The 23342-nt window shown below is 43.4% G+C and overlaps 1 protein-coding gene across 3 annotated transcripts in view; it reads left to right on the top strand.

The window, feature by feature from the left end:
* The window catches only part of fgf14 (fibroblast growth factor 14), an 86846-nt gene that overhangs the window by 33867 nt on the left and 29637 nt on the right, over positions 1 to 23342 (top strand). Inside the window, exon 1 of one of the 3 annotated variants that reach the window (XM_071513355.1) lies at positions 22130 to 22322. The exons of the other annotated variants lie outside the window; for them this stretch is intronic. Coding sequence (XP_071369456.1) covers positions 22130 to 22322 — 193 coding nt within the window. Of the gene's footprint in view, positions 1 to 22129; positions 22323 to 23342 lie in introns of those variants that run through there. 3 annotated transcript variants of the gene reach the window in all.

Genomic DNA, 23342 nt, shown 5'->3' with positions numbered 1-23342 from the left:
AGCAAGACCCACTTACAGTATGCTAAGTGAAGCTAAGCAGGTTGTCCTGGATAGTATGGTCAAAATATGGGTCAAGAGTGGATCCTTTACAGCTCCCTGCTTGACTTTAACCCTTCTGGCTATTGTACTTTGCCTAGATATACTGGAGGATGGAACAGAACATTGTAGACTGTACCCTGTGTTTCAAGTGTGTGTGTGTGTGTGTGTGTGTGTGTGTGTGCATGCATGCATTGATCCATGCAGGTGTGCATTTTTGTACATTTGTGCATGCATGCATTGATCCATGCAGGTGTGCATTTTTGTACATTTGTGCATCTATGTATTAGTTTTCATAGCATTGCATAGTGTCCCATCTGTGTCTTCCACAGAATGTTTTATCAAATTCCAAACTTAAAGTAAATGTGTGTGTATGTATGTGTATGCATGCTCAAGACTGTGTCCATCTCATTTGTTGTAACAACTTGACTTGTCCATCTTAAATGCAAAAGACAAGGCATAGCTGTCATTGGTTCCCCTTTCTGTTTGGTGTTGCATCTTTATTAGTCCCTGTGTGATTCGATTGAAACGGGGTGTCACGGTTTCACCGGTCACATAGGTTCTCTAGTCACAACTTCATTTGTTCCACCCCTGTATCATTGATGTCACCGCTTTATTTGCCCCCTCCGGTGAGTTCTGAATGTCCTATGGGTGTCACAGCTTAATCGGTCCCCCTGGCCAGTTTGTAGTCAGGATGATTGATGAAGGGCACTGCTGCCATGGCTGACTGATCCTCTGAACCCATCAATCAGCACTGAAGTCCCTCTGCCCAATCAGATAGCTGGGTGCATGTTTGCATGTACATCTGTGTGTGTTTGTATGTGTGTTGTTGGTAAAGTAGGTTCACACTGCACATTTTTTTTACTTTACTATAGCTGTGTGCTCCAGTAATAGAGTCACAGATTGTTTGGAGAGTGGTCATCTTCCATCTTACAAGGAACACACCACCATAGTGGAGTGAAAGCAAAAGGAAAGATTATAACAGTATCACCTCTAACTATCTGGGGTTTTGTTGTGACGCCTCTAACATGAAGTCATGTCCTTTGTAATCATGGGTAACCACTCTTAAAACAATCAGTGGCAATCAGTGTTGATTGTATAAAGCACTATAATGGTTCAAAATATCACATGGATATAGTGTGTGAATCATCTCACTCTCATCTGGCAGTGAGGCCGCTTTTGGCTTTAATCATTCTCTAGATGGCTTAGTGTGAAATGCTGCCATGAAAAGAGATGGATGAATACCCCGCCTAAATAGAGTGCTCAAGCATCTGTATTTGTCATTCCCTCAGATGAATTAAGCGATTGTCTCTGGAGGGTTCATAGATGTGTTATTTCTTAGTGAGACTGACAGAGTGGCCAGCATTTGAGTGGTTGTCTGTGCTATGTTAAGAACCAGACTCAGTGTAATGAATGCTGTTCATCTCCCTGATGATGTAATGCCAGTTGATAACTCAGCATTTTTCTATCAGTGAAGAATGGCATTCACTGTGCAGATCTCCTGACATGTTTATGTGTCAAGATCAATCACCCTGCTGTAGACAATGCTACAGTATCTACTAAAGGACACTTAGAGCAATGAATCCTACGCTCTGCTCTCCCAGTATATAGTCTTTTCCATGTAGAGTGCTTGCAGTCTGTGGATACTAACATCATCTCTCTACAGTCTATGAACACAAGATGACTTGGAAGCTCTTCTGTTTGAATAGGGATATTTGGGCAGTATAGGCTTGTGGTGCTGTCCGAGGTGCTGAACTTCACTATTGACGTTCTCTCTCTTTCACTCCTCTACCGTCAGTGTTTGAATATTTGAGTTTTTCAGTCCATGTCATGTAAAACACGAGGCATGGACTACTCCTATTACTCCTATACTCCTCACTTCTAATTAATGTTGTGTGCGAAGAATGTCAAGTGTGGCTTAAAATGCCTTGCAGTGCATTATTCATACAATTCTAACTTGAGAGAGTTTGGGGCTGTGGCTATGTCATGTTATATTTCCTTCAAAGGCACTCTTTTCAGAGTTTATTCATTTTGCAGGAAAATTTCCTTGTTTCATAATGCTAATAGCTGCCAGTCTCCTAGATAGAGAGAGAGAGAGAGAGAGAGAGAGAGAGAGAGCGAGAGAGAGAGAGAGAGAGAGAGAGAGAGAGACACGCTGCTTTGTCTAGTTGTCATTTACAGAGCCTCTCTTGATTACCGTTTGAAATCAGCAGCTCCATGCTTCATTACACTGCTCTGTGCCCATCTGAGGAGGCGACTGGATGGCCAGTTATCATTCCTGTCATTTCCACATGTCTCTATTCTCTCTCTGCTCTCCTCTCATACAGGTACAAACACAGACTCTGCTACTGTTTGGTCTAAAAGTTCCTACGAGACTGACTTACAGGCCATGAAGTGGATTTTACTATAATGTGTTTGTATGCTCATGGATGGCTTTGTAGTTCTTGCCTCCCTTCTATCAATAACCATTCAGTGTTACAGTATGTACTCGAAGGGTTGGGTGAGTGATGGCTTCCGTAGAGACTGATTGGCCATGTAAAAAGGCTGTTACCCATGAATCACTGCGAGGCATGGTGAAGCAGCAGAGAATGTCTGAGCTCCTGTGAGGGAAACTGTGTTGGCAGTGGCAACATACTGTATGCCCTAAACACTCTACTTTTGGGACCTCTCTTTTACTCTCCCCGGTAGGAACAGTGTGTAGAGCTCTGGGTTCATCTGCGTGGATAATGATCATATCATATAACAATCTGCAATGATCATATATGATTATGTGCTTCCGAGAGAGAGAGAAAGAGAGAGAGAGAGAGAGAGAGAGAGAGAGAGAGAGAGAGAGAGAGTGAGAGTGCACTGGGAGAGAGAATCATGAGTAGGAGGTATGCAAGCCTCATGGGAGATTGCCTGCAGGTTAAGTGAGGCTCTTGGAGAAGCTGGAGAGCCTCTATATTCATTTAATTACAGGTTAGCACAAGGACTTTGATTAAAGATTGTCTTATCGAGTTGCCTTTAAGAATCCGTGAGCATGACGTTGAACTCCCCTACAACTATATCGCCTGCTAAATCAGCATACAACTGTTACGCTCAGGGATCGCGCCTTCAATAACTATGTTCCGAGGCACATCACCTGCTGCAGACAAGCAAAACGAGAAAAATAAGATTTACTCATGGCTTATTGAAGTCCCCCAGGGATTTAATATGCAGAGTATGCAGGGATTGCTCTGTTGCTGTCTTCCATGTTTTTAAAATGCTTAATTTTGCCCCTAATGTCAGGTTCCAAGACACATGAATCATTGTAAGGTGCAGAGAAATAGTTTAGGGGGTTCTTTGAAATTGCCTAATGCCCTGATGTATTTGGATTCCAGTCGCCAAGACATCCTGTTTTTAAAATTCTCTCCTTCATCAACACCCCACATGTGTTGATGTGGTATTTTGTCAGTAAATTTGCTTCCCTTGTTTTCATGTGGCGAACATATGGTGTTGGATATATGCTGCTCATAGATCAGAGGAAGAGTCTTGGCTTCACGTCCCTCTGTCTCTGTCTTGTCTCTCTCTCTTCCTTTGCACACACACACACACACACACACACACTGGCTTACACTCGCTTGCTCCTCTCTTCCCTGTCTTGCTTGTCCTTTCAAGGTCTTACAGATCAGGTTAAATGAGATGTCTTTAACCTGTAAGTAAACCGTGGTTTAGTGATGTTCAGGTCATCATGTTGCACTTTTACAAATGGCCTCCTACCCCTGAGCTTCAGTACAAATGATTCACTGTAGCTAATGTGTTCAATAAAGATCAGCTGTGTGTCATACGATATGAAAAACTACACCTGCACCCTCACCTTCATCCAGTCCTATTGATTTTTACTCATCTGCAACCACTATCAGTGGCAGGATTGATTGATGGATGTTGAGTATTTCCTTTCATAAAGGAATAATCAATGAAGAACCATCTAATCACTCAATATGGGAGGTAAAATGTCTATTCTACTGGATTTCAACTGATCTTCCAACTAAGTCTCTTTTTCTATACGTTTATGTATAATAACTGCCATTGTCTGCTGTTGCTTAGATTTTCCACTCCAAACATGTTTGTGTGTGTGTGTGTGTGTCTCAACATTTTTTTGTGAAACAGGGGTCCTTCAGAGGTCTCTGTGTCTGAGAGGAAATGATGTAATGATGTATCTAGTGTAATGAAGCACTATGTTGGGAGTATTGATCGCTGGTCAGGGGTAAAGGTGAACTTTACCCTTGCTTAGATGAGATTATTACAGAGACAGAGAGGCGCTCAGTGGTACGTGCGTACACACACACACACACACACACACACACACACACACACACACGCATGCACGCACGCACACTCAAGCACACGCTGGGAAAATACCAGGGAAAGAGAGAGCAGGCCCAGCATCTCCATTTGTGCTACTTAAACTTTTACTTTCAAGTAAAGTCAAGGATATCAGCAGTCCCTTTATGTACCAATCTTTACTGTCCACAGAAGTGAACCGTGGTGGACTGGTTAGCTAGGTGCCTCTCAAAGTAGGCTGTTTGTAATTGGAGGGGGGGCGGGCGTTTAATATAGAAGGCCAGAAGATATTTTAAAACAGATAGCAGCGTTCTGAAAGCCAAGGCTAGCTGTAACAGCCCTGATTCTGTCTCGGTGATTTACACCACTGTGTAGTGTAGGTCTTCTAGCAGCTTTTAACACAAAGGGCTAGGCCTCTATTGGGGCTGTATACATGATGAATTACCTGGCGGTTATGAGACAACACGCATCAAAGTGTTACTGTCACACTCGCACAATGCCTGCGCGGCGGTCACACACAGAAAACAATGGCCGATGTTTTCCTCGCTCTGAACAGAGAATAAGTGATGACAGGGTGGGATGGCAATATTGCAGCACCTCGCTGAATTACAGAGATCAGAGCTGCTGATGTACAATATACGAGTCAGTGTCATTGACAGACATTAGAGGGATCCAGTAATTATCAAGGGCAACTTTTCTCCACTTGACCTGGGAACGTGTAACGCATTAAAAAATAGCGAATAAGCCTGTTGCAGTGCATTAGTGTTTGATACATTGAAGCATGTTTTGCTCCCCTTTGATCTCTGTGATTTTCTCCCTCTCTTTATCATCCACTTTATGTGAGTGCCTCTACCCGTAAACAAAACATTCTCATCTTAACTCTGACTTTATGAGTGTGTGCTTCCCTGCCTTGTGCTTCGGTGGCCTCGCTTTGATCAACATATTGGAATGAAGCTGTATCCCCCGCAGTGCTTTTAAGGCGGAGGAGAGCGGAGCCAAGGGAGGCTGGGTTTTTGGGGTGACAGGAGTGGATCGGCCCCAGGATCCACAGTCGTCTGCTTGGAAGAAGCAGTCGTCGAGAGACCCTGGTCCACTCTCCACGGCAGGTTTTCCCTCTGTCCACCTCCACACTCATCACCTTGGAGTGCGGAGGGCCATGAATATTCAACAAAGTGTGCATTGTTTATAATTATGCAGAGAAGATCGATAGGTGCCCTCTGCACCTGAATACATTCTAATCTTTCTGTTACTGTACCAGCCAGCACACTGGTCAGCCACAGCCAGAGCAGCGCACTGCACTGCTAGACACTTACAGCATCTACCTCACTGAATTACATGAGAAATCTAAACAGAGATGGAGACATAGACCAGGAGAGAGAATGAGTGAAGTAAGAGGGAGACAAAGTCTGTAGTGTTGTGTGAGAGAAAGTTTGCATCTGATGCTCAGCATCTCCTGCACTTTTTTGGCTTTGGAAATGTTGCCTCTTGTACATGATGCCGATGCCAAAATGCTCACCATGAATAAGCAGAAAATTAAACATTTGGACAGCTCCAGAGTGAAACTACCCTCTCTCTACAGCATGCCAAATAAATATTGAGTTTATGAGTTTGTACTTATTCTCTAATTGGCAGCGGACTTTGACTGTGACACTGTAGGACAAATCATTTTACTCCAATTTGGTGACCATCCAATCATTCACTTTCTAAGGCTGGAAATAATAGAGCCTAATAGGCCTTATATACTGTTTAGCTGTGGTAATTCCTGAAAAAACATGGTGATATAAGGGACTGATGATTTCTCTTGAAAGGAACCTATTACATAGCCAAAGACAAGCATAAATGCCATTAATATGACATTAATTACACAACAAAGAGTGTGCCAATATTATGCATTGGGTCCTCTTATACCAATTAACCATTTATGTTACCGTGTGCTTCATATCAGGATATAATTCTCAACCAGATGGCCAACATGAGAATACACAACCATGCCCACTGATACACATTGTTTTCCCAACCCATTTAACATGGGCGAGATTGCATTGTATTTAATCAGCTAATGCTGCACTAGGCTGACCTACCCTGATGAAGTCATGCTAAGGCTGGTATTGAGTGTCTGCTCTGCCGAACGGCTGAACTCAGCCACTTATTCAATCGGCGAGGGACCCAAGGGAAGAGGGCTCATATTAAAGGAGTTTTACAGGGGAAACTGTAGCTGGACCCACCGAGCACATCAAGCACGGTGGGAGGAAGGGGTCGGGGGGGAGGTGATAGAGGGTTGGGTGGAGGGCAAACTGAAGGAGAGGCAGACATACAGACGTTTGAGGCGGCATTCAGGACGACTGTATGTGTGTCAGCCTTTTTGTTTTTAAGGGGTCTATGTGTGTTCCAGGTAGGCTAGTGTGGTTTGAAAGCTTAAATGTGTCAATAACACATGTTGTGTTTGATGTATAGAATGTGCCACATTGGAGTGTGTGAGTGGGAGATGGACTTTGTACAGATGAGTGCTGACTGCTGGTGGATGCAGAAATGCATTGTAGATAACTGTGTATGTGTTCATGAGTTTGCGTATGTGTGTGTGTGTTTGTGTGTGTGTGTGTGTGTGTGTGTGTGTGTAGGCTATATGCATGCATGTTTGTGGGTTTGGGAGGCGGGCCAGTGGCTGTGCACACGAAATGATTCAGCACTACACAGACAAGATTCATGTTTTATGAGTATGGGCTCCCATAAATTACATGGCCGTACCCGGCTTTTCTGCTGCAGCAGCACAGCAGCTCTCTCTCTCTCTTTCTCTCTCTCTCTCTCTCTCTCTCTCTCTGTCTACTCACTCTCACTTTCACTCACACTTTCCCTCTCTTTGCCCTCTCTCTTACCCTGTTTTGTACTTGCCCGCTGAATGTCACCATAATTTATTGTGTCAATATTTTTTGAAGATATGCCCTTATGTAAATGGTGTCATTAATGGCAAATCAACCCTGCATCATTCCAGATATCCCCCCCTCGGTAGAAGTGCCTAAGGATGGTTACTGCTCATCTTACATGAGTGTGTACAGTGTGGCAGATAGACTGGGTGTAAATTTGACTCGGTATGTTTACCTGTGCGCCATGTGTAAGCTACTGAACTTCCTGAAGTGTACTTCAGGGAGCTTCCTGTGCGTTACTTAGCAACGGCGAGCTACCACTGCAGAGGCTGTCTTAATTTTCTTAAGGAATACTATTCTCTCCCTCTGTATCCGTGTATGCGAGTGTGCGTGCAAAGCGACAGAGAAAGAGAGACACAGAGACAGAGAGAGCAAGACATAGAGAGGGAGAGGCGGCATCGACCTCTCTGTGGTGAATCAACAGATGTGTCAGGTGAGGTGATGGGGATAGCTTGACTTGGCCTCCGGGGAGGAGGCTCACCTTGGCTCTGCAAGACAGAATGTGCACCCTGCTTCTATCCCCTTTGACTACTAGGGCAGTGTAGAGTACAGAGGTGATGATAGAAACATAGAATAGCATTGTGTGTTATTTGGTTGTGTGTTCTGAATATTTGACAAACATCTGGGCTTTTGTGCATGTAGCTTCTATGATTGCACATTTACAATTTTTATTTTAGGCATTCAGCTGACACTCCAGAGTGTCAGCTGAATGCATTGTCATGCAATGAGTGCAGCAGTAGAAAAAGCTTAAATTCCTAGATCACCAAAATTACAAGCAGCCAAAGATAAAGAGTGCAAAAGTCAAGGCCTTAGTGCCCTTACAATATTCCTGTTAGCATATAATGATAATGATAGAGCTCAGGGCTGGGAAAAGAAATACAATAAAGGGAAAGATAGAGGTGATTGTTTAGAGTGCAATTAGAGTGAATAGAGTGAGATATCATTCATTGGGAAGAGGGTGACATGAGGTCCAGTGGTGATAGTATTGTGAAAGCCTCTCTTCTGTGTAGCAGCAGCCTCAGCTACACTACAGGAGTATAAATAGAAACCAACACTGCATGGAGCGCTCTCTTTTTGCATTCCCTCTCTATTCACGCCCAGCAGAAATGACCAGGATCTCAGCACCCAAAGCCGCCCCTGACAGTGACGACAGCAAGCTGTTATCCTGTGAGCAGATGCATTTAAGCATGCTACAGTTGTAATTGTTCCTTGACAGAGAGCAGCCTGTTTGCTGTTAGCCGGTGGGGAGACAAGACTCTGACCTCTCTGTAAGACAGATGAGTTAAACCAATCTAATTCCAGCCTGTCGATAGGAAGGGAGAGCATTTGCCTGAGCAGAAATTGACCAGGTGTCAGGGGGCTGATGGAGAGGGCAATGCTGTGTGTGTGTGTGTGTGTCTTTGAGTGTGTGTGTGTGCTCCTGCGCGTGCATCTGAGTGTGTGTATCCATGTTTGTTAGTGCAGACATTTTTCGTGCACCTGTAAGTCACGAGAAAGCGCCTCTCCTATGCGAGGAGCTCCCCTTTATTTCAGCGCGTTGCTATTTTTAGAGCTGTGTCGAAAGGTCAGTTCCTGTATCGGCTGGAAAAACACTGAAACGCCGGTGTAATGGTAAAGCACGCATCCTCTGGGAAATAGACGCCAGCGACGTCACGGTCGATTGCTTCTCACTTTACATCGCCGTAAAGGATGCATGGCCGTGATGGCACTGTGTTGATGGAAACCAATCTGTTCTTTTGACTGGTGGTTTAGCCAAGAGGTCGCCCGCTGTACATGATGACTTGTATTAGTGCAGGCTGCCTTTACAGTGTGAAATCCCCTTCATCAGCTTTCACTGGCCTACAGTCATTACTATGCCTCCATACGCTACAGCCCATAAAGAGGAACACTGCTGAAAATGATATGTATGTATGCAAGAGATGTGAGAGTATGTGTCATCCCACAAAAAAGATTCATGTGAACACAAGAAAACATTCAGGGGATTCCACATATGCTTTACACATGGTTTACGCATTCATCACCTAGACCAAAAAGAGAGCAGCAGTGTGTATTTGACTGAATCCCTTTCACCAAATTTTCACACATACAGCACAGTTAAGTTTTGTAGCCATTTCCCCCTTACATTTAAAATGGCTTAACACATCCTCCCCCATGTATAGCCCAGCCATAAAGACCTGGGTTCTGGCATCTCACTTACACACCAGCTAATTATAGTCCACTGTAATTACAAATGTGTCATTTCTCATTAGGCCCTAACAGCAGACATGCAACTGAAACACTCCACTTGACAGTGGGGTTTTTTTTCTTCTCCTCCCCTCTTTTTTATCTCTCAGTTGACATGGAGTAGGGAACTGCTCAAAGATACTCATCCCTCCGTTTTAATAAAGCCAACTTCCCTATTATTATTCTATTTCATTATCCTGGTGTGCATATATGTTAATTAGGCCCTTTGGGCGTAAACAGAAAGCATGGTGTGTAGGCTTTGATTCTGGTATTGTCCTGAGTTAGTCTCTCCCTCTCGCCCAACGTAGTTTTCTGCTTCGGCTGCTTTTCCTGTCAGACTACTTACTCCTCTAACTTGCTTACATACACAACTCTATTGTTAGTTCTCTACCGCGACCTTTGGTTTAACCTGCGGCACACAGCCAGAGAGCAAAATGAGATCTACTCCATACGGCTGACATCATCCGTATCTGTGTGATAATTAATAATCGTTGTTGTTTTGGGGGCCAGGCTGTGTGCAGTGTGATCCTACAGCAGTGCACCACTGACTGCTATTGGAAACTGTGTGTCCTAAGGGTCTGATCTATATACCATAGAGCCCTCTGTGTCTCCATTGCATAACACACGGAAATGAAATGACGGTCATTGGTCCTCCCTGTTTTTCTCTCTGTCTGTGTGTCTGTTCCTTTGTGTCTGTCCACTTCTTTTTATTTCTCTCTTTACTTTTAGTTGTCTCTAACACAGACACATTGGCACGCACACACACACACACACACACACACATACACACACACACACACACACACACACACACACACACACACGTATACATAAAGCCAGTGTCTGACCACAAATGAGCTGCAGCTAATAACAGTCCTGGTCACAGAGGAACAGTGGATCAATGGGTGTTTTACGGCCCCCAGAAACCCAGAATGAGATCATGGCTTATCACCGACTGTTATCTAATATCACTTACTGCTCACAACACAGCCACACATCCTCTAGTTAGGTCACAACTCCATACTGAATTCACAGCGGCTTCCATCATGTTGTCAGAACTTTATGGGTTGATTGACTGATATAGATCGGATGGACTGATTGAGAGTTTAACACCAGGGACTGTCATCAACAGACATCTCCCAACCACAGAGTGTGTGAAGTAGCCTGTTTTGGCCACTTGAGGGCATCTTGGTTGTCTTAAGGAAAATAGTGTTGTGTTTCTTTTACAGTAATGGGTCCTTGCTTTAGTTCAGTCTCAGTGCTCTGACCGTCGGGTATCCAAATGCAGTGGTATACACAAAAGATAAATATAGACGTCACAGTCAGAGCAAAGTACCAAGATGACAAGCCATTATTATCCTGGAAATCCTGTGTTTTAACTCAGTCATTTCACACAAGGCCTTTACTTACTTTAATTCAAGTTGATGTGGTTGCATGTAGTGAGGACTGTTTTTGTGCAATTCTGTCACTGTTGATACCATCGGAGAGCTTGTACACTTTGTTATAGCAAACAAACTATAAGCTGCTGCTTTTACCAGACTGGATGTAGAGAATATATTCCTCTATGCAGAGCAGTTCCTCTCACCTCAAACAAGACTGTAATCCTGCAGTGGTGTCCTGCTGAGCTCTGCGCTGCTCTCTAGTGGCTGGAAAGTAGTAAAGCACTTTGATGTTGACATCAAGGGCCAACGAGATCCAGCCATGTCTGTGTATTCATTATAATTTGCATATGGGAGCAGATAAGGGTGCTATTACTTCCAGAGGTGCAGATTATGAACTGGCAATGCAGGTGGTACAGTTTTCATGAAAATTACCCATAGAAGAAGCTTAACAGCCATCAAAAAGGCCTGTAGAAATGTTGTGCTGCCTCAAAAACATATGTAGAAAAGAATAGAGCTGTATAATTGAATAACAAACGTTCATCTTTTGTCTTTTTTGTCTTTTGTCATCTTTTGTAGTATATGAAATCACATATAGATATAGTATACCAAGAGTAAGTGCACATTCAGCCTCTTCTGCAGGCAGTCAATATCATTCAGCAATAGATGTCAGAAGTAAAAGTAAAATAGATGTCAAAAGTAAAAGTAAATAATTTAAAGCTCTTAGCTTAAAGCTGTGCTGGAGATGATACCCTAACGATGCGTTCACACAGCGGTCAACAAGTCACCGGGAGTTCATTCATTTTCTATTAAGCTGACTGGTTGATGGGTCACTTTATTCTGATTGACTGTGGGCGGTGTGAGAGGCTCTGATTGCATCTATGTAGCGGTCTGCACCTACAAAGTTTTGAACTATTTTTTGCTGCTTCGGTACTGACTTCAATATTGTTACAATGTTAACATATTTAGCTGGCATCATACTAATTAGGCAGCATTAATTGAAAAATAAACAGAAAGAAATACTTCAAGTCCAAACAGATGCAGCTGTTCTCCAAGCGTAATTTTTATTCTTTGTGCTCCTTTCATAATCTTTGTCCTTATTCACACACCACATAAAGCTAGGAAAGCATTTGTGTTTTCATGAATGCTTGGGAACTTGAGCCAAGTTATTCATCTGAAACACATGCACACACACACACACACACACACACACACACACACACACACACACACACACATGCATGAATATGAGAGTGCCCCAGTGCCTCTGTAAGATGCCTAATTCTGCATTTACAGATGTATTTGCATGAAGACAAAAGTTGTAGACTGCATGTCGGTGTCTCTATGTATCTATGTTTTGCTGTGTTCATTGTTTTGTTAAGATATGTTTGTTTTTGTGGTATTTCTGTGATGTTTCTTAGACTGCACACCCTTAATGCAATATGAATACCATCATCAGACAAAACATGGCTGTCTGGCTCAATGGACACACTAAAACTGTTATCTAGGCCATGTACACTGTCCAAATAAAACTTTTACTCTACTTCTGGGAGACAATAAAGTGGCTCTTTTCCCTACAGTGCCTATCTTCGCCTCTCATTTTTTACATTTAGTACCCTTCCATCCATGCAGTACAAGTGATCTGAGTTAGCTCGAATTAGCATCAGCAGTCTTCACTTACAGTGTGCTATGTCAACACAGAACAGCCGTCTAACACCATTGCTCTACTGGTTTGTTGTACAATGTTGAGCAATGTTTCTTTTCCCAAGGACAATGTGATCTGTGTCTTTAATTTGGCTGCATTGTTTGTTTGCAGTGACCTATTGCCATTCATTGTTGATAATCAGCAAACAGCAAATAAGCTACCTGAGGGTATTATCTCAGCTGGTGAGCAAATCTCCAGTTGGAGCTCTCTCTCTGTTTGTGTGTGTGTGTGTGTGCTCATAGCTGCATGTTCATATGTGTGTTCATACTTTGTGTGTGTGTGCATGTGTTATTAAAAAGTTATCAGAGGAAACTAAACTAAACTGAAACTAAAACAAGGACTAAGGATTAAAAAGGCCTTGAAAATCATTTAGGAAAGCTATGTAAAAATAAAAATAAAAATAACTGCAGTACTTGAAAATATATGCGCTAAACTGAAACAGCAATGCCTGACTAATTCATCATGTATTATTAAACCACACTTTTTTTGGATTTTGTCTTTGTCTCAGTAGCAAGAGTGAAGAGAGACAGAATCTTCCTACAGGAGAGAGAGAGATTATCCGTACATCAATACATGCCATGCCTATCCAAAGACAAGACTCTATCAGTTCATACACACATATACTACAGGCACAAGAATTTAACTAGTAAATCTACTACTAAACTACTACTAAATAAGACAAAATGCACAAAATGCAAATATATATATATATATATATATATATATATATGAAAAATGAAAACTAAACTAAAAATGAGAACCTGTCAGCAAGCTCCTAAACTGATTCTTCTTATTGTTTTCATCAATATGAAGAAAACCTTATGGAAAGTACAAAACAGTGTTGTGTTGTTGTCATGAAGCCTTGACTGCTGTGCTGTTTGGATGGAGTTGGGTTTAATCCTGTTTGCTCACCGTAGCACCAAGGGTCACAGACTGCCAACACTGTGGTCCCTCTGGTTTGACTGAGTGGATACTGGGGTACATGAAGTATTTGATGCATTCTGAGCAGTGTTAATGGGTGGCTGAGTGTGTGAGTGTGTGGTAATGGCTGCCCGCTAATGACTGCTATCATACTGGAGAGTATTAACCCCGTCACTTCTGACTAATCACTGCACACCCTGGCCCCTGTCACCCCCATTAGCTTACAATCAAACACACACTCACGTGAGCACACACACACTCATATACACAGAAATACACTCCCTCCATGCAGTTACTACTTACAAGAACGCACACATGTACACACATACAGCACACACAGACACGCACACACGTTTGCAAGAGTATCATCTGTTGGTTCTTGCTCTCTTCTCCGGACCAAAAGGCTCCTGGTGGCCAAAGTGCAGCCGGAGCTAATGGCGATTAGCTTCATAACTTTGGCCATTACAGACATCGTTAGCCTTTTATCATCTCTGGGGAGAAACTTTATTGCTCTCCTCAATCAGCTGTGGCTAAGGTCCCATTCACACACTGTCTCATCGCAGATCTATGGTGCATATCATGTGAGCGCACCAGAACGGGACGCTAGGATGGAGATATTAAAACATGAGCACACATGAAACATGCTATAATGTTTCAGGGAGACGTGAAATATTATGGTCATGGCTGGGATTACATTATTAACATAAGGACATTAGTCATTTGATCATAAAGAAGGTTTATGATTCCTATATAAAGATTATATAGTTATTTGTTCCCAGTCCAGTAGTTCAGGCCCTGCAGTGATTAAAATCTGTTTGATACTATTAATATGAAAATGCATATTTAGTAGAACAGTGCCATGCCAAAAAGGCTGGTTCAATACAATAATGCAATCCTGGTTAGGGAAAATTGTTTTGTATGTTATTATAGTTTAAGCAGCTATGGATAAATAGGATATTGCTTAGATTTTCTTCTCTATACACATCCTTGGTTGGTTGTGTGTGTGTGTGTGTGTGTGTGTGTGTGTGTGTGTGTGTGTGTGTGTGGTGGATTTCCTCCAGACTCTGAAACATGTCTCTCCTGAGGCCTGTCCGGGGCTCTCTGCCTGTTTGATGTTATTTGATTTGGCCTTGTTCTGCGCAGAAGACCTGCTACGATACGTGTATGTGTTTGTGAAGCGCGTGTGTGGTATCGAAGTGTGTGGGAGCAGTCAGTAGTGGTAATGCGATCAGAGGGTAGGCAGCGATTCTGATGGACCCGTGGGCTCCGTACGCCCGCATTCACATCAGGTATCATCGACGTACTGCAGCTAGACAGCGAGCCAGCTTAGACGGAAGACATTGAGACACTCTTGAAGGTCGGTGGCTACTCCATTTATGCATTTTAAGAGCGCTGGCAAAAATAGTGCTTCTCTTAAAGGTGTCATTTCCAGTAAACAATTGCATCTCTTCAATATTATTATACACCTGCTGTTTCTCAGACGTATAATAATAAGCGGGGAGGAAACCACACTGTTTCCTTGAGCGTGTACCGTAGCATTTACTGACCTGCTTTTCCCCTAAATGGTATTTTGGAATCCACTAATGGAACTTGGCCTGACCTGACACCAACCTCATTACTATTCCATCAGGCCTCCGAGGACTGAGGCATGCTCCAGCCCCTTCCCCATATCAGACAATTCTCCCTGAGATTAATGCGCACACCTACTGTACACTTACACATGTATGCGTGGACAAGCACACGCACACGCACACACACACACACACACACACACACACACACACACACACACACACTCGGTGTCAGCCTTCAGCTCCAGAAGCAGGCCTGCCAGGGGCTGTGGACTAATTGATATTCTCCCACACTGCCCAGGGCTTCTCCAAGGAACCTCGCTCTGCAGTGCTGCTGACAAGGCACATTCCATCACTGCTGCAGACTTAAAATAGGATCAAAGGATGGAGCAGTGTGTGTACGTGTGTAAGTGTCTATGTGAGTGAGAAAGAAGAGAAGAGGGAGGGTGTGTGTGACCAGCATGTTGACTGCAGCTTCTCACCCGCTCAGTGAATTGTGATATAGTGTTGCTCTGCCTCCGTCTCACTTTTTTTCGATGCCTTTCTTGTGTCATTCATCTTTATTTGTATCGCTCCGCTGTCTGTGTTTGTGCCCTTGTTTGCCTCTGTGTCCTGAAACGCCTTCGTTGTGTTTATTGGCTCATCCCAGTTTATGCGCCACATAACTGGGTTGTTTTTGATTAGAGCTATTATTCGGTAGTTAGCCAATCACGACTGGAGAGAGCCACGGGGCTCGGTTTAATCATTGGCAGTCGTACACAGTTGTGCTCTTTCCACCCGCTGTAATCAGGTTTTCTTTGAATGCGCAAAAGTCAAAGTAAATGGAAAAAGCCCTCAGCCACAATTTTCACATTATGCATCGATCCACTTGACCTTTCTGTCCAGGGGGAGAGGCGCCCACAAGACCCAATTAGGTCCCATCATTAATATTATCACCACGGAAACCTGCAATTTAGTCAGACAATCAAGATGTCTTTATGAGTGCCCCCAACTTATCATGATGACCAGCTCTGCCCCCCACCTCCCCCCCCCACACACACACACACACACACACACACACACCCCACCCTCACCCTCCATCTCACTGTGTTCTTCTCTCTCTCATTTGTTCACTCACAGGGGTTTTAGGGCATGCACGCATTTAAACCTCCATGGCAGTTGTTTTTGTTTTATGGGTAGTTCAGCAGTGTAATTGTTGAGTTATTTATTTATTTTTTATAAATCTGGGCCTATGCTATTTGTGAGTGGAGCTCACAGTGTGAAGCCACTCTGTTTCATTAGTGTCTCTGTCGGAGGGTTCCACACCTCAGGCCCACTCTAATCTTATCCCAGGGAGAAGGGCAACGCTCCATCACGCTCACAACAGAGAGACATATTGTAATGTGGCTATACATATTCTCTGGTGGCATATTTAGTACACCTAGAGGCCATTATGTGATGTACATTTAAATGATTTTATGACACACTGCATGAGATGATGAACCGACCATTTAAAAGTCTGTGAGCAGAAATATCAGCTCTGCTGCTTTTAATTTCATCGTGTTTGGACTAAATCGCTATAGTGTGTTCCACTACAGGGATTGTGTTTCCAACTTTTTGCAAAGTTTATAGTGTTTTCCAACTTTTTGCAAAGTTTATATTAAGCTTGTTAGCAACAATACATCCACAGATTGCCTCTTAGTTGTTTAAGATCATTCCCTCAAGCTTGAATACGTATTAACTCATTCCTTGTCTTTATGCATTTCCTTTGTGCCTTTCTTTTGTGTGTTTCCTATTAATTTCCTATTTATTTCTTGGAAACACCCTGGACAGGTTGCCAGTCCATCACAGGGCAAACACAGATGGACAGACAATCACTCACATTCACACCTATGGGCAATACAGAGTCTCCAACCCACCTGACTTGTGTGTGTTTGTACTGTGAGAGGAAATCAGAGTACCAGGAGGAAACCCACGCGAGCATGAGGGTACATGCAAACTCCACACAGAAAGAATAGATCATTCAACTTATTTTTTTTTATATCTTTCTCTTTTTTTCAGAATACCATGCACAATCTTCTGATTAGCTTCATAAACATCATGCCCCTCACCCGCCTCCAGTGCCTCACCATGCACACTGACTCTCCACTTAACCAGAGCTCTCCATTTTCATTCCTCTCATAAGCTCTTGATGAACTCTCCTCTCTCTTGACTGTCTGATTAGCTTGGACTATTAGACTCCTCTAGAAAAACAAATAAGACTCATACACACATGCTTGTATGCAGCATGCACACACACACAATCACACACTGAGACACATTCATGGTTGATAAACCAGTCTCTCTAAGGAGCCTGCTCTTGATTGCTTCACTAGATGGACTCGTGATATTTCAGGGCTTTGATTAAACCCCTAAAGCATCGGGGGGAAGGGATAAAAGAGGGAGAAAAGGGAAAAATGGAATAAATCCTAGCTAAGCAAAAGCATTACTCCATCTTCAATTAAATTAGCCCTTTTCTCTGGCTTTGATAATGTAATATAATTTGATTTCAGCAATTGAAGCTTATTTTTTTTCATTGGGTCTCGGGGCCCAGAGAAGTGCTGAGTCCAATTCAGTGTGTCTCCCATCAGGATGGGTGATAAAGGAGCAGAGCCCCGAAGCAACGTAAGTAATAGCAATAATCAAAGGCCTTGTTTATCCTCGTCCCATTGGGTGACATTTGCTGCTCCTCAACAGCAGGACATCTAGCTAACCGTAATGTAATTTCCTAGGAAGAGATTGGATTAGAATGTTCTGCCCTGATGAGGCTGTGGCTTCATAAATCTTCATCAGATTCTGCTTCACCTAGTCTTTGCCTCCCAATACATTTGGGTCGCCATGTTTTCCATAGGTCAGATGTGTACTGCATTATGTTCACTGGCATTTTGCGCTGAGAATGTATTAGTCAGAGGAGACCAGACCAAATTCTTAAATCTTAGTAATATTTGTATTCACTCGTGGCTTTTTGGCAGTTTTCGTGATGCCTGTCAACCATATTTGAATATTTTTCGTCCCATTTCACTGCAAGCCTGGTTAAGACGGTGTGACGAAAAGCATTAATCTAACCGCCTTTTCCTTATAACCCCACCTTAAAGAATGTCCAAGTGTTGAGAGTGTTCTTGGACAAATTAATTTGAACAGTTTGGGGCGGACTGTCAGTTCACACTAACCATGTTAGCTCCTAGTATAGGCTCTATAAATAGGGCATTCGAAGGCACTGGAAGCCAAGTCCCAGGAAAAGGTCTTGGCTTTGTGGACTTTGGAATGGGTCTGCCATGGACTCTCACACATTTACATGTAGGAGGAAAAAACACGTAGGTATGTGCTCCCTGTTTTATTTTACTAATGCAAAACATGCATTTCAGAGGGCTTCAATTTGCAGTTTGACACCATGCATTGTATTCAGTGTGATGGCAGAGTAATCTCTTCAAATGGACTCAGGAGTTATTTTTGCTCCTCCAGTATGTGCTGTGATCAGGCTTACACTGTCTGTGCATGTTGTACAGTAGATAAGTCCATGTCTGTTCTGTGTGTAGAAAGCTTATCTGACTGCCCATGCTGTGTCCAACCCCATGTTGTGTGGCTGAAGAGGTAAAAGCAGCAGCGCAAAGCCTTGACTCCTCTCCTCTCCTCTCCTCTTTACTTTCCTCTCTCCTATGTTCTCTTTCCTCAGACTGAGCACCTTTATAGGGACTGTATCTAAATGACTGTGGTGAGAGTAGATAAATGTTTTGCCATTTGTCTCATATTTTTCCTCTGTCACCCAATTTCTTATTCCAAAAGGTGATGTTTTCCTGTGCCTGATTTTTTTTGTTTTTTGCCATGCATGACTTTGGGTTGCCTGTCATGCTGTGGAGAATAATACTTTTGTGTCATCATCTAATGAACAAAATGGACAACACTCTTAGTCTAGATTGCAATTATAGATATAATTTACAGTTAATGGGGAGAAAGCAGCATACAAAGAGCAAAAAAAAGACTTATTGCACAAAGTAGTGTACAAACACAAATAACGTTATCCTATTATAATGCATGACATATTCACTAAACCTGCAGGACAATATACCACATTTGAGAGTAGGTACTCCTTTTTTGGGTTTTCCTCTGGGCAGCAATTGTAGATTCAAATTTCTCCAATTTCTCCAATACTCCAACCTTGTAGGATTTTGCTCGAAGGTCGACTGATGTCAAAGATGCTCTCCGCTGTGAGCGAAATAGCAGCCCTCTCCATTTCAGAGCAGCGCTGCTCTGAGAGCTGCTGTGGCTGAGGGACCATTGTTGAGCTGACAGTGTCCGCTGCTGGTTGGAGCGCTAACTGCAGCGCCTCCCGCCTCGGAGCCGGAGGCTGCTGAGCCTCATCTGTCCAGTTGTGAGGCGGGGACCTGAACCATATCCGTTCAGAGTCCGTCCAGCCAGTGGAGTGTGATCAGAGGAAAACGGGGCTTAACCGCCGTTGCACAGACCTATGCATGGTTTTAGTAAGGAGGATCATAAATGCTCCTTGGTATGAATTTAAATAAGAAATGCATGAGGTACATATGGTTTCAAGACTTCCTTCCCCATGCGACGAGCCTGCCTCAGCTCTACGGAACAACGCTATCATTTCATTGGCCTGTTATTGTAAATGATTTCAATTCTCGCACTCGTTGTTGCGGTATTGTAATGCAGCCGATGAATAAGAATGACTCTCGTCTAGCTGTGCTCAATTTAACTCATCATATTGCCGGACAGCCGTACAGCTGGATATCAACAAGTGCGTCGTGTGTGCGGAGACAGAAAGCACAGCAGCGCGATGCACTGCCACAGTCCCCTATGAGCCCAGATGTTTAATTACAGCGACAAACAGCAGATGGCTCTCTTGAGTTTTAATTTCTGTGCTTGTGATTGAGACTTAGATGATATTCATCCAAAACAAGAAAGCTATCGAATATTTTGTCATACATGGGGTTTTATGGTTTGGAACCAATTTAGCATCTAAATTGAAGAACCGGCCATTGGGCGGATTCATGCATTAAATAGATCTCCAATTGCTTGTGACCCTATCACATGTTATATCCTGCATTATGTGGTGGACTTTCAAGTGAAGGCGAATATGTCAGAGTGAAGGCAATATTCCATCCCATCATTAACAGAAGCAATGTGTTCGGTAGTGAGGAGACAAGGCAGACATAACAGGCGCTGTCCGTGGTGCTGAAACCTCGCGGAGCAAATTAAAGGCAGCAGCCTGAATCTGAGAGCCCGCAATTAAAACAATATGAAGGTGGCTCTTTACACAGCATTTACAGCAGCCAGCATTTCCCTTCTCACGAATTGGAGCATAAAGTTATTATAGCCCACTGAGATTTTTATTCAAGCTATGCTGATTTGGCGATGGCAGCGAGCTGGAAATACAATTTTACAAATGTCATTCTGGCGGGTTAAGTTTAGTCTACATGAGCTCTGCTGTTTATTATTATTATTATTATTATTGTGATGATGATGGTGATGATGATGATGATGATTATTATTATGGTGAATTCCAGCCATTTAATAACAACACAAACATAACACTTTCATTTGTCACATAGCAGCTGTCTAGTTTTAAGTGTCTATCACAATCTGTTGGGGACATTTGGAGCGGCAGCGTTCAAGAATTGAATCTTATATCAGCTAATGGCAGCAGCCAAACCCCACTGATCATTCCCCCTAAAGCAAAGGCTTTGACTCTGGTGGTCGAGAGGGAGGGAGTCGGGGAGGGCACACTCTTCACTCATGCGTATACTAAGGAGGAACGAGTGGTTAGGACTTGTTGATGGGGAGGATTTGTTGATCTGGGTAGAGGCAGAAGCGAGTGACCACCGCTGCCCATCGGGTTTTCTTCCGGCGTGGGAAAATTAATTGTGCGTTATACCAGCGGCGTCACTTTTTTATTCCCATTACGCGCTGATCGCCATACATGTCTCTCCCACACCGTGGACTCCTTATATGAAAATCCTCTAAGTCGAATTGTCTGCAGCTTCGCCGGGCGTTTTAAGTTTATGTATTTGTATGCAGCTTGTCACACAGTGCAGACGTCATCTCCACAGGACTCAGATCAGCTTTGGTTACATTTTTTCTCCCTGGCTCCAATCGCGCACAATCGCCTGTATTGTGTTTGTCGTTCTGTTTTTATATAACGAATTGCCGACTGGATTACAAAGAAGAAAAGATGTTCTGAAAACGCTATCCGACAGACCGTTTGGATAGGTAGGCTGCTTGCTGTTACACGAAACTGGAAAATAACTTTGCCTGCATCAATTTATAACTTACACTCTGGTTACTACGGTTGCGTATTTACTTGCATCTCCAAATGTATGACTATTAATAAATGCTCATCGCAGGGTCCCTGTTGCGGATTGCTTATTGCAAACTTGGGAGTTCGCATGAGCTTCGCCCGGGCTGCTGTGCCTGTAGTCGGATGGTGATCATCGTCAGAGCCGCCTGTATATGCTTGATTGCTGGCGGCGCAGACACATGCACGGCGTGCCCACCGCTACCTAAAGCAACGACTTCTGAGAACAACCCCGGCTTGCAGAAGGAGAAGAAAACGGAAGGCGAAAGGAGGGAAGAGTGGGATAATCTGCTGTGAGTGAGGACGCTGCAGCCGGTTTGGACATTTAGGAGGTGATGATACTGAAAATGTCACAGACAATGGACAAAACATCAATGTGCAGGTATGAATAATCATCTGCAATCTCGGTGTGGGTGAGTTTGGCAGTGCTCATCTTCAGCAAGGCTGTGGTTATTGATGCAAATATGGAATTAAATATGAACTGATCTCCTTTTCCATGATGTCCAAGAATTATTCGAGTGATGATGACAGCTCGCTGTTTGATATGACAATTATCATGTAGTGTTTGGACAAAAAAGAAAACCAACCCATAAGAATAGTATTTGACACTTCACACCACGGAACAGACCGCTTATCCGCCACCATGGGACTGTGACCCGGGCTGCGAGCTCTGAGAGGCGGCTGTTTATGTAGTCTGTGCTCCGTGTGCAGACTGGACTTGAGCAGTTGTGAGATTTTGAGCCATGGCTGCTGCTATCGCAAGTGGGCTGATCAGACAGAAGAGACAGGCACGGGAGCAGCACATAGACCGGCCCTCGACCAACCGGCGGAGAAAGAGCCCCAACAAGAACAAGGGGCTCTGCAATGGGAACCTGGTCGACATCTTCTCTAAAGTGCGCATCTTCGGCCTCAGGAAGCGGCGACTACGGAGACAAGGTGTGGGAACTTTGGTGTGCAAGGTGCCTGCTGTGTTGGCGTGGACTGCTGTGTATTCAGTGTAAACATGTGCATACATTAAACGTAGGCAACCACTGCTTGATAGCGCTAATTAGGCCTGTCCCCGTTATAATTGCGCTGCCCCTCGCGTGTGTTTGAAGCAGACGAGATAATAATGAAAGAAAGAAATATACTGTATATTACTCATTGCGTGTGCGTGCCAATTTGCACCAGCGTAAGTATAGGTTAAATTGAGTGGGAGAAAGCATGCTGCTGTGTATATTGACCAGTCAGTCACACGTCTGTGTGGTTGGGCCAAACAGGCGGGGCGGGAGAATAACAAATCTGCCTCTGATTTACATGCAATCTCAGATAGCTGACAGGCTCCAGACGAGTTGTGCCTAATGGTTCAGACAGGTTTACCGAGCTGTCACCTTGGCGTTGCTGGAAAGGCCCAGATTGTTATGAAGCACATACACGAATTGCTGAACTGCTTAGTACACGAGCACATCACCAGAGCTAGAAATGAAACTAATTTATATGCAAGCAAAAAGGTCAATATCTCCCACGGAATGGAGGTTACGCCTTTCAAACATAATCTTTTCTCGCATAATTTTACGAATTCGTGGGCCAAGGCCTTTTATTCCTCTCGCTGATATTCGCCCCACTTATGGAAATGTCATGAACATTTTAACTCTAATGTGGCAACCTAGGAATGGTAAAGAGCACTGTCAAACATTATTTCACTACGCCAACTGCGGGGATAATTTTTCTTAATAGAAATGAATTAATTAATACAGGAAAGAAATTACTCCAACTATCTCCCCTCCCCGCTGAGTGATGGACGATGGCTGAATTTTCCACTTGCAATCATCAGGTGTTAAACCTGTTGCATTAGACATGCTATCTCCAAATTATAGCATAGGTATTACCCCTTAGCATGCACAATTTTATAGCAAATTCAGATGCAATTGTTATAGCAAAGCACTGGAAAAGTGTTTAGTCATGAAGTGAGCCATT

The sequence above is a fragment of the Centroberyx affinis genome, unplaced genomic scaffold (assembly GCF_046629955.1).
Source record: "Centroberyx affinis isolate AG114_WGS23_722 - 3 ecotype Tasmania unplaced genomic scaffold, CSIRO-AGI_Caff_v1 ptg007038l_1, whole genome shotgun sequence".
NCBI classification, from domain to species: domain Eukaryota; kingdom Metazoa; phylum Chordata; class Actinopteri; order Beryciformes; family Berycidae; genus Centroberyx; species Centroberyx affinis.
The sequence above is the reverse complement of the archived record's forward strand: the minus strand, read 5'-3'. Positions and strand labels throughout refer to the sequence as shown.